General features: G+C 42.7%; 1 protein-coding gene across 1 annotated transcript; it reads left to right on the plus strand.

Moving 5' to 3' along the window:
* The first annotated feature begins 8,694 nt into the window (after window positions 1-8,694).
* LOC117343561 lies at window positions 8,695-9,402 on the plus strand. The gene has a single exon (XM_033906017.1). The coding sequence runs from the start codon at window positions 8,695-8,697 to the stop codon at window positions 9,400-9,402; it is 708 nt and encodes a 235-aa protein (XP_033761908.1).
* Window positions 9,403-12,641: the final 3,239 nt, after the last annotated feature.

Raw genomic sequence — 12,641 nt, forward strand, 5'->3', positions numbered from 1 at the left:
TTTATAAAGGAGAATCGTAGTTACCATACACAATACTGTACGCTTATTACCGTGTTATAAAGGAGAATCGTAGTTACCATACACAATACTGTACGCTTATTACCGTGTAACAAAGGAGAATCGTAGTTACCATACACAATACTGTACGCTTATAACCCTGTAACAAAGGAGAATCGTAGTTACCATACACAATACTGTACGCTTATTACCCTGTAACAAAGGAGAATCGTAGTTACCATACACAATACTGTACGCTTATAACCCTGTAACAAAGGAGAATCGTAGTTACCATATGTGGTGAACCACTGTTTTGTGTTATGTTACCTGTCGTTCCGGACTGTCCGTCTTCTACTTTGTTTATTAGTCTCGACGTCAGGTAGACGTTTGTAAGTAATATACACCTAGGAGGTTTAGAAGCGTTCTAAAGATCCTGATTTTATAATAGGTGGCGCTAGTTTCCCTTTCGCGAGAGTATAAAAGGCGGCGGTCGAAACTAGACAGCGTTCACTTCTTCGTCTGACACGAACGAGATAAGGCCGGACATTAAGGTAATAGTAAAGATATAGACGTGCCTGAACAAGGCTTCCCTATATCAAAGTACTGTATTGTGTATTTAATAACTTACGGTAGAGTACGGAGGCAGATGTGCCTGAGTAAGGCTTCCCTTCTCCGTGGGGACTCTAGTTAGTCTATGTGATCGGTACATCACATACGTTGTAAGTGTATTAATATCAATAGTCTTGGGTCTGCTCGTGGTTTATAAGAAAGTGTCTGAAAGCCCCGAGTGTTGTACTGTACGTACATGCCTAACGTTAAATATATGCTAGGGAGTGCTCAGTAAGAAGTGAGTACTCAGTGAGTGCTCGGTAGAAGTGAGTGCTCGGTAGCAGTGAGTACTCAGTGAAGTGAGCGCTCGGTAAAAGTGAGCACTCAGTCAAAGTGAGTGCTCACTCGGTCAATGAGTGTTGAAACTCTCTTACCCTCATAGTAATTATAGTTGTATAATGTGATATTGCCCTGAATAAACCCCAGATAGGGAAGGTTCATTTAGGGAGCACTCATTATTAGCTCACCTGGTCCGAAGGACCAAGGTGAGCTTATGCCATACCGTTGCGTCCGTCGTCCGTCGTCCGTCCGTCCGTCGTCCGTCGTCCGTCCGTCCGTCAACAATTGACTTCTTCTTCATAACCACACATCAGAATTTGACCAAATTTGGTCAGAAGCATCCCTATGGGTAGGGGACTCAGAATTGTACAAATGATGGGGCTGACCCCCTGGGGGCCTCTGGGGCGGGGCCAAAAGTGGTCATTTTTGCGCTATTGATATAAACGACTTCTTCTCTGAAACCAAGCAAAGGCTATCACTCATATTTGCCTGGTAGCATCACTATGGGGTGGGGATTCAAAATTGTACAAATGATGGGACTGACCCCCCGGGGGCCTGAGGGGCGGGGCCAAATGTGGTCAATCTGGCTATATTGATATAAATGACTTCTTCTCTGAAACCAAGCAATGGCTATCGCTCATATTTGCATGGTAGCATCATTATGGGGTGGGGATTCAAAATTGTACAAATGAGGGGGCTGACCCCCCAGGGGCCTGAGGGGCGGGGCCAAATGTGGTCAATCTGGCTATATTGATATAAACGACTTCTTCTCTGAAACCAAGCAATGGCTATCGCTCATATTTGCCTGGTAGCATCATTATGGGGTGGGGATTCAAAATTGTACAAATGATGGGGCTGACCCCCCAGGGACCTGAGGGGTGGGGCCGAATGTGATCAATTTGGCTATATTGATATAAACGACTTCTTCTCTGAAACCGAGCAATGCCTGTCACTCATATTTGCCTGGTAGCATCACTATGGGGTTGGGATTTAAAATTGTACAAATGATGGGACTGACCCCCCCAGGGGCCTGAGGGGCGAGGCCAAATGTGGTCAATTTGGCTATATTCATATAATTGACTTCTTCTCTGGAACCAAACAATGGATATCTGTCATATTTTACTGGTAGCATCACCTTGGGGTAGGAATTTGAAATTGTACAAATGACGGGGCTGACCCCCTGGGGTCTGAGGGGCGGGGCCAAAAGGGGTCAGTTTTACAGAATTGATATAAACGACTTCTGCTCTGAAACTAAGCAATGGATATCACTCATATTTACCTGGTAGCATCCCTATGGAGTGGGGATTCAAAATTGTACAAATGGTGGGACTGACCCCCAAGGGGTCTGAGGGGCGGGGCCAAATGTGGTCAATCTGGCTATATTGATATAAACGACTTCTTCTCTGAAACAAAGCGATGGATATCGCTCATATTTGCCTGGTAGCATCACTATGGGTTGGGGATTCAAAATTGTACAAATGATGGGGCTGACCCCCCAGGGACCTGAGGGGCGGGGCCAAATGTGGTCAATTGGGCTATATTGATATTAGCGACTTCTTCTCTGAAACCAAGCAATGGATATTGCTCTTATTTGCCTGGTAGCATCACTATTGGGTGGGTATTCAAAATTGTACAAATGGTGAGGCTGACCCCCCGGGGGCCTGAGGGGCGGGGCCAAGAGAGGTCAATTTGGCTGAATTGATATGAACAACTTCTCTGAAACCAATTAAGCAAGGGATATCGCTCATATTTGCCTGGTAGCATCCTTTTGGGTAGCGATTCAAAATTTTATAAAGGAAGGAACTGACCCCCACTCCCCCCGGGGTGCAGAAGGTGGGGTCAAAAGGGGTCAATTGGTTTAACAACTTCTTTTCTGAAACTAAGCAATGGATATCACTCACATTTGTGTGGTAGCATCCCTATGGGGTTGTTCCAAAAGTTGATTTTATTTCATGGATTAATGCATTTTTTGACATCAAATCCTCACGTAGCCATATAAAATGCCTATGATATATTGACATACATGTAGCAATACCAGTGACAAATATACTTAATCATCATTCTTGTTTCATATCTCATAAAGTCCAGGTGAGCGATACAGGCCCTCTTGGGCCTCTTGTTTCATGTAGAATATCATTCTGTTCAGAGGAACTGAGCAATCATTGTGTTATATTTCAACTGTATAGCTAGTTGGCACTTGATGTATATTACATAAACACAGCCAGGTCAGCTGTATATTTCTGTATATTTTTGCACTGAGGACTCGAGTAAAACTAATTATATGTTAGACAATATGGATCATCAGTAGTGACTGATACGAACCCTGTAAACGTCACATAATTTGGTGGCAGCGGTGGTGATCTTGTTGTCTATATTTCTGGTGTGCTCGAATACTCAGGTTTAAATAAAATTTGATATCAGAATTAAACTGTTATTTTTGTATTGATGAAAATGGCCGATGGAACTCCTCGCATTGATTTGATGGACTCTGAAAAGCGGTTTGGTGAGCGAAGTGACCAAAGTTATCATTCAACACCAAAACAACCCATGTCAAAAGGGAGCAGTCATTATAGAGACTCTGGATTTATGTCTATGCATGCAGCTGATAAAACTCGTGCAGAAAAGAGGGACTTGTCTGTGCTCTATAGCAGTATGATGGACAATCACGAAGATCTTTCATCTCCAGATGAGATAGATAAGGAGATCGAACAAATGCAGGAGCAGTTACGCCGGCTTGATATTGAAAATCAGAGCCTGCGAGAGACTTCGAGTAGACATGGACTGAAGGATTCATCGACATATAAAGGGAATCATGGTGTCCGAAGTAAAACAGAGAGCAGTGCTAAAGTAAGGTTCTCTGAGAGCACATATTCGCCTCATTTTAATGAAGGGAATAAGGAGGACAATATTACCTGTCGTGACAGCAATCTGAGGAGATCAGCTCGATTAAAGGAGAAGGAACATACATCAAGCCATGACTCTGCTCGGGTGAAGAGAATGAATCCAAGGACAATGTTGGATATGGATGATAGTGATTACGAGGATCAATCTCCAGTAAGAAAACACAAAACAAAATTTGTGTCTGTTAAAGCTTCTACTTATGATGGCACAACACCCTGGAGGGATTACCTGTCTCATTTTGAGGCATGCGCTCGAATCAATAGATGGACAGAGCAGGAGATGGGTCTGTACCTAGCTGTGAGTTTGAGGGGACAAGCTCAAGGTATACTTGGGGATTTGCCTGCCCGGAAACAGGAGCATTATTTCTCACTGATAACGGCTCTTGAACAACGGTTTGCCCCACCCAATCAAACAGAGCTTTATCGAGTACAATTGCTGGAGAGGAGGCAGCGAGCCAATGAGACCCTTCCAGAACTTGGTCAAGCTATTCGAAGATTAGTCAACTTGACTTATCCCACTGTTGAAGTTGGGGTGAGAGAAACATTGGCCAAACAACAGTTTCTAGAATCCCTAGCTGACTCAGATATGCGAATTCGTATAAAACAAGCCAGACCTGATAATCTGACGGATGCAATTCATCTTGCAGTGGAGCTGGAAGCTTACAAGAAAGCAGAAAAACATGGAAGTGAAGGTCGCTCATATCTCAGAGCAGCAAGTACTGAGAGTACTGAATCGACACATTCAGCAGAATCTGAGAAATCTGCGATGGAATCTATGTTGAGTAGTATCCAGCAAAAGTTGGAGAAGATGCAAACTGATATTAGTCAGCTCCAAGCTGTAAGGAAAAAGCAGAACCGACCTGTTCAGCAAAGACAGGATGCAAAGAATAGCACTGATCGACGTTGTTATAAGTGTCAAGAAATAGGACATTTACGCCGAGACTGTCCTCAGCTTAAGAAAGAGTTAAAGAAAGCATCAACAGGAGTAGCTAATCCGGTAAGGACAAGGAAGAGGAAGCGAAGTTGTAAACCATCCGCTGGGATTGGAATTTCCTCGGCTGCTCAAGAGGCAGGGCTATACATCAATGCTGAGGTACAGCATACCAAAGTGAAACTTTTGGTTGATACTGGAGCCACAGTGACCATTCTGTCACAGGAGGCATATGAGAAAATTCCAGAGGAGAGAAGACCCAAATTGAAAGAGGTTAAAAAGAATATCATGGCTGCTAATGGCAGTGAGTTGAAAGTCCTTGGTCAGGGAGGATTTATGATCAAGCCAGATGGTTGCCGGGACGTGTACTTTGAGGCTGTGGTAGCCAAAATAAGCACAGAAGGAATTCTTGGTCTTGGTCTTGAAATCAAGAAATGGCATAATTGATTTAAAACGAGGATCTTTAGTGTTGGACGACGTGCCAGTGGACACTAAGTACGAGGGTACACTTGGATGCTTTCGAGTTGTTGCCTCCGAAAAGATAACCATTCCTGGTAAGAGTGAGATGGTTATTGCTGGGGAATTACGTTCTCCATCAGGTGAACATATAAATAGCGAGTCACATCTTATTGAAGGAGCTGACTCCTTCCTGAAAAATGACAAGGCTCTCGTTGCCCGATCATTGGTTTGTTATGAGACTACAGTTCCTGTGAGACTCATGAATCTTCAGGAAGATCCGCAAACGGTCTACCCAGGTACAAATATTGCTCGTGCTAGTCCTGTAACAAGTGTCATTGAGACAACATCCTCGTCTAGTTGTGCACCCTCTGGAGAGCTCAGAGAGGATTTACATCAACTACTACTGAGGTCAAAAGAACACCTGACTCCGGAACAGAGCAATAAAGTCAAATCTTTGTTATTGGCATACAAGAATCTGTTCGCAGCCACTGACAGTGATCTTGGACGAACAACAGTGGTGAAACACAAAATAGAAACTGGTGATGCCCGACCCATCAAACAACCACTTGAGGCACAAGTGAACCACACAAGAGTGCCAGCACATTTGAGCCCTGAGGTGGATAGACAAGTCAATGATATGCTGGACCGTGGAGTAATTCAGAAGTCTACCAGCCCCTGGTCATCGGGTATTGTTTTAGTACAAAAGAAAGACGGTAGTCTCCGATTCTGTGTTGACTATAGGCGTCTCAATGCTGTGAGCATTCATGATGCCTATCCATTGCCACGCATTGATGAGGCATTGGACCACTTGTCGGGGTGTACTTGGTTTTCTACACTCGACCTGAATGCAGGGTACTGGCAAGTTGAACTAGAGAGGGAGGACCGTCCTAAAACTGCCTTTTCAACTAGGACTGGATTATTTGAATTCCAGGTGATGCCTTTTGGGTTGACTTCTGCTCCAGCCACATTTGAGCGGCTTATGGAGACGGTGTTAGCCGGACTTCAGTGGCAAATTTGTCTCATTTATTTAGATGATGTGATCGTGGTTGGAAAGGATTTTGAGGACATGTTACAAAATCTGCAAACTGTGTTTGAAAGACTCCTTACTGCAGGATTGAAACTTAAAACCAAGAAATGCCAACTGTTTGGAAAAGAGGTGATCTATCTCGGACATGTGATATCAGAGGAAGGAATAGCTACTGATAATGAAAAAGTGAAAGTTGTTGAACAGTGGCCTGTGCCGAAGAACATTAAAGAGGTGAGATCATTTCTTGGATTCTGTGGATATTACAGGAGGTTTGTAAGAAACTTTTCACATATTGCTAGCTGTCTACACCGACTGACTGAGAAAGACAGAACTTTTGAGTGGACCAATGCCTGCCAGGAGGCATTCACCACACTAAAGCATCAGCTAATCAATGCCCCTATACTGGCCCATCCAGATTTCACACAACCGTTTATTCTGGACACTGATGCAAGTGACAAAGCTATTGGTGCAGTTCTTTCTCAAAACATTGATGGGAACTAGAGACCTATCGCATATGCAGGCCGGATGCTGACGAAATCTGAAAGGAGTTACTGTGTAACAAGAAAAGAGTTGTTAGCGGTTGTGCACTTTGTGAAACATTTCAAACACTACCTGTATGGTAGGAGGTTTACGGTGAGAACGGATCACAGTTCTCTACGCTGGCTACTTAACTTTAAGGCGCCAGAAGGTCAAATGGCCAGATGGCTACAGGTTTTGAGTTCCTATAACATGGACATCAAACACAGACCAGGAAGTCAGCATCGCAATGCGGATGCCTTAAGTCGGATACCATGCCGACAATGTGGGTTCGATCCCATGTGGGAGAAACGTACCGAGACGGAGACTGAAAATACTGCCATGGCATGCAGCCCCAAAACGAAGGAGGACTCGGAAGACCAAAAGTCAAAATTTGAGTCGTCAATACTTCAACAAAAGCAGGAAGATGATGCTGATATTGCAGTAGTGTTTAAATGGGTGAGGGAAGGAGAGAAACCTCCATACAAGGAAATTGGTGACCGGAGCATAATCCTGAAAACATTATGGGCCCAATTTGAATCCCTGGTGATACATGGTGACATGTTGTATCGGAAAAACCCCAATTCAACAACAAGTCTACAAGCAATTGTTCCTGCAGCAGAAAAACGAACAGTGTTGACCCACAGTCATGACAATCGGAGTTCTGGACACTTGGGTATAAAGAAGACTTTGGCCAAAATTCGACAAAGTTTCTATTGGCCAGGAATTCAAAACGATGTGAAACAATATGTGATCGGATGTCCTCAGTGTAGCAAACGAAAGAGTTCAAGTAAAACCAAGCGAGCCCCTATGCAGATGGTTGAGTCCGGTTTTCCAATGGAGAGGATAGCCATAGATATTATCTGTGAACTCCCAAGTACACAGCAGGGTAACCGACACATATTGGTAGTTGCGGACTACTATACCAAGTGGTTGGAGAGTTTTGCCATGCCAAACATGGAAGCACAGACTGTGGCCAAGATTCTCGTAGAGGAGGGGATAGCTAGGTTTGGTGTACCTTACAGCCTCCATTCCGATCAGGGATCCCAATTTGAAAGTTCTCTCTTTCGGGAGATGTGCTTATTACTACAAATCAACAAAACACATACCACTCCCTATCATCCCAAATCAGATGGAATGGTAGAACGGTTCAACAAGACGCTTGTGACCATGCTGAGTGCCTTTGTAAATAACCATCAGACTGATTGGGACGAACACTTGCCATATGTAATGATGGCGTACTGCTCAACAGAACACGAGACCACTGGAAATTCGCCTAATGCTATGATGCTAGGAAGGGAAACGAGTACTCCCCTAGACATTCAGTATGAAATGCCAAGGAATATCAAGACCATTCCTCAAAACCAATGGGCTTGGCAGTTAAAAAGTAAGATGGAAAATGCACAAGAACTGGTTAGGAAACACTCAAAAGGTGCGATGCTCCGACAAAAGCGTTATCATGACCAGAAGTTGTCTTGGACTAAGTTTGAGCCAGGTGATTCTGTCTATGTCTTCTTCCCAAATATTCCGGCTGGGACCACCCACAAGTTAGCAAGCCGATGGCGGGGACCTTTTAAGATACTCACTAGATTGACAGAGGTGACCTATAGGGTTCCGTGTGGTTATAGGGGAAAGACTCAAGTGATCCATGCTGACCGCATGAGACCGAGACACCCTCAAGTATTGCGTGGTGAAAGTAGAGCGGAAGCATTCGGACGAAAAGATGTGCAAGTTCAGGTGGATGAAACGTGTTTTGAGCAAAGTCAGAATGAGAGTGTAGAGAAAACTGAGAAAAACTTGGTGCTTGAGGAATTCGGTGAGAAATTCAGTAGTGAGAATGAGTGTGAACCTAATGGAGCAAACCCAAGGCGTACGCGACGTAATCCTCAATGGCATTCTGATTATACTTCATTCTACTAGAATGGTCACTACTGTTTAGTGAACTACCTCTCTTTGTCATTGCAGACATCCCCAGAATGGTTAAGACTAAGACAACTCCCGTCAAACAGTGCCCTATGTGTTCCTTCCGTGCCAACAACATGGATGACATGAGGAAGCATATCCTGGAGTGTGGCCTAGAGACAATGGAAAGGAAGACTCTCACGTGCCCTGATTGCAGCTACAAAACTTTCCGTGCTGCTAATATGAATCGGCACCGTAAACGTCATACTGACAACGACAGGAGTGCTCCCAAGGCTGTGGAACAGAGTTTGGAGGAAAACCGGCCTTCAACGTCATCCCAAGCTCCCGCTGTACAAACTGATGTAGAGAGCTGGAAGGCGCAGGATCCTGGTGACCTCCTGGGGGAGATATCGGAATCTTCTGAGGGTAATGGCTTGTCTTCTGAAGATGAGGGAGACAGTCTTCTGGTCGGGCGTACTATCAGAAGACCAACGCGACCAGAACCAGTTCGAGCCCCAAAGAGGAAGTCAGAAACTGCAACTTTAGTCAAGCCCCATCCGAAGGATCCTATCAACATGGTTCCAATGCCAGTGGTAAGCACTGCCCCAAGTGCAAAGAAAACATGCAACTACGTTAATGTTGCCACTCAGACAGAGCAAGAGCCGCCTGCTAGCCGAAGGACTGTAACGAAGACTACCCGGTATTCAGAGGGAGGACGGGACATCCAGATAGTCGAGTTTTTCGAGTTCTTTGAGCAGGAGAACCTCAATCGCTTTTCCTAAATCGATTTTCATGTAACTTCCTGAATAAACCTTTGAGTGTTAGTTATTGTTTTAGCTTTACTTATGTTAGGACGTGAGGACACGTGTTGCTCGGAGGCGTGGGTAGTGTGGTGAACCACTGTTGTGTGTTATGTTACCTGTCGTTCCGGACTGTCCGTCTTCTACTTTGTTTATTAGTCTCGACGTCAGGTAGACGTTTGTAAGTAATATACACCTAGGAGGTTTAGAAGCGTTCTAAAGATCCTGATTTTATAATAGGTGGCGCTAGTTTCCCTTTCGCGAGAGTATAAAAGGCGGCGGTCGAAACTAGACAGCGTTCACTTCTTCGTCTGACACGAACGAGATAAGGCCGGACATTAAGGTAATAGTAAAGATATAGACGTGCCTGAACAAGGCTTCCCTATATCAAAGTACTGTATTGTGTATTTAATAACTTACGGTAGAGTACGGAGGCAGATGTGCCTGAGTAAGGCTTACCTTCTCCGTGGGGACTCTAGTTAGTCTATGTGATCGGTACATCACATACGTTGTAAGTGTATTAATATCAATAGTCTTGGGTCTGCTCGTGGTTTATAAGAAAGTGTCTGAAAGCCCCGAGTGTTGTACTGTACGTACATGCCTAACGTTAAATATATGCTAGGGAGTGCTCAGTAAGAAGTGAGTACTCAGTGAGTGCTCGGTAGAAGTGAGTGCTCGGTAGCAGTGAGTACTCAGTGAAGTGAGCGCTCGGTAAAAGTGAGCACTCAGTCAAAGTGAGTGCTCATTCGGTCAATGAGTGTTGAAACTCTCTTACCCTCATAGTAATTATAGTTGTATAATGTGATATTGCCCTGAATAAACCCCAGATAGGGAAGGTTCATTTTGGTCAGGGAGCACTCATTATTTCATGTAGAATATCATTCTGTTCTGTTAATATAAATAACTCTCTGTTTAGGTATATTTGTATTTATACTGTAGGATTACTCAGAGGAACTGAGCAATCATTGTGTTATATTTCAATTGTATAGCTAGTTGGCACTTGATGTATATTACATAAACACAGCCAGGTCAACTGTATATTTCTGTATATTTTTGCACTGAGGACTCGAGTAAAACTAATTATATGTTAGACAATATGGATCATCAGTAGTGACTGATACGAACCCTGTAAACGTCACACATACACAATACTGTACGCTTATTACCGTGTTATAAAGGAGAATCGTAGTTACCATACACAATACTGTACGCTTATTACCGTGTTATAAAGGAGAATCGTAGTTACCATACACAATACTGTACGCTTATTACCGTGTTACAAAGGAGAATCGTAGTCACAATACACAATACTGTACGCTTATTACCGTGTTACAAAGGAGAATCGTAGTTACCATACACAATACTGTACGCTTATAACCCTGTAACAAAGGAGAATCGTAGTTACCATACACAATACTGTACGCTTATTACCCTGTAACAAAGGAGAATCGTAGTTACCATACACAATACTGTACGCTTATTACTGTGTAACAAAGGAGAATCGTAGTTACCATACACAATACTGTACGCTTATTACCCTGTAACAAAGGAGAATCGTAGTTACCATACACAATACTGTACGCTTATTACCGTGTTACAAAGGAGAATCGTAGTTACCATACACAATATTGTACGCTTATAACCCTGTAACAAAGGAGAATCGTAGTTACCATACACAATACTGTACGCTTATTACCGTGTAACAAAGGAGAATCGTAGTTACCAAACACAATACTGTACGCTTATCACCGTGTTACAAAGGAGAATCGTAGTTACCATACACAATACTGTACGCTTATAACCTTGTAAAAAAGGAGAATCGTAGTTACCATACACAATAGTGTACGCTTATAACCCTGTAACAAAGGAGAATCGTAGTTACCATACACAATACTGTACGCTTATAACCCTGTAACAAAGGAGAATCGTAGTTACCATACACAATACTGTACGCTTATTACCGTGTAACAAAGGAGAATCGTACTTATCATACACAATGCTGGACGCTAACGGGTTCCCATGCCATTTGCTCACCATACATCTTGCTGTCATATCGACTATAACAACATTAAAACCACTGTTCAATACTTATATTTACATTACATTGTTGCATTTTTGTCAACTTTGAAAAAAAAAATAAACCAACACAAATAATCCCGCCTTTTTAAATATAACATGACCGACTAGGTGTTATAGCCTGGGGGACTGGGTGTTATAGGCATATGGTGACAACTGTCTCTTAGCATTGTGTCAATGGGGAAAATGCGGAGCAAATGTAAATATTACCGTGTTAACGAAAGAAAATCGTAGTTACATTACAATTCGGTAGGTCCTACAGGAATGCATGAGTTACCGCTCGTCCGACTCACACCCATCTGACTGATCAATCCAGGAAAACAGTGCTTTAAAACCCGAAAACAGATATCTACATAACATATTTACGGTACAATGTTGTGTATCGCTATGTCCTAGACCTATAACACTATTTATAGGAAGAAATAATTATTTAATGAATATGCAATCTACATTTATTGTCGCTTTATGTGCAACTTATATCTTGGAAAAACGACAACAGTTATAGAAGTCGTAGGTGTTTCAGTATATTTAGTTGAATGATACTACTCTTACGTGTTAATGATTAGAAAATACTACGATTATTTATGTTCTCCAATTATTACGGTCTAGATTCTAAATTAATTGATATCACCACAACCTGACATGTGTAATAACACAAATGGGCTCCTCCTTAATTCAGTATTCGTTAACGAGCAAACCTAGACATGCGCTGTTACATTCCTTCTCTTACCAATGGTGGTAACCTGTTTTAACCGACACTGTACTATAGTAAGTAGTTATTGATTTTAAATAAATGTTTCCAATGCAATTCCATTACATTTATTCCAGAAAATGTTTTCAAATTAGGATCGACGACTAAACTTTCCGACCTGTCCGATATGAGTGCCACCAGACACAACCTAGCAGAGAGAATGTTCTCTATGATTAACGGTGGCGAAACTGTTTGTTTTCCTTGCTGGCCTCCTCTCGCGTTGTTACCGTCCAAGTTTCTCTGTTTTAGGTACTGTCGTATTTCAAAGCTGTTTTGTTGTTTTTGCTAAAAACGGCAAGATGAGAATAAGTGTGTAATGATGTTCCTGGTATAAATCGATAATCAAATATATTTTTCTTTGAGAATAAAAAATAACATTATATTAACCTTATTT

The sequence above is a fragment of the Pecten maximus genome, chromosome 1, assembly GCF_902652985.1.
Source record: "Pecten maximus chromosome 1, xPecMax1.1, whole genome shotgun sequence".
Lineage (NCBI taxonomy): Eukaryota > Metazoa > Mollusca > Bivalvia > Pectinida > Pectinidae > Pecten > Pecten maximus.

Excerpts from the sequence above, each read along its gene's own strand:
- LOC117343561 (XM_033906017.1), top strand. The coding sequence starts at position 8,695 with ATGGTTAAGACTAAGACAACTCCCGTCAAACAGTGCCCTATGTGTTCC.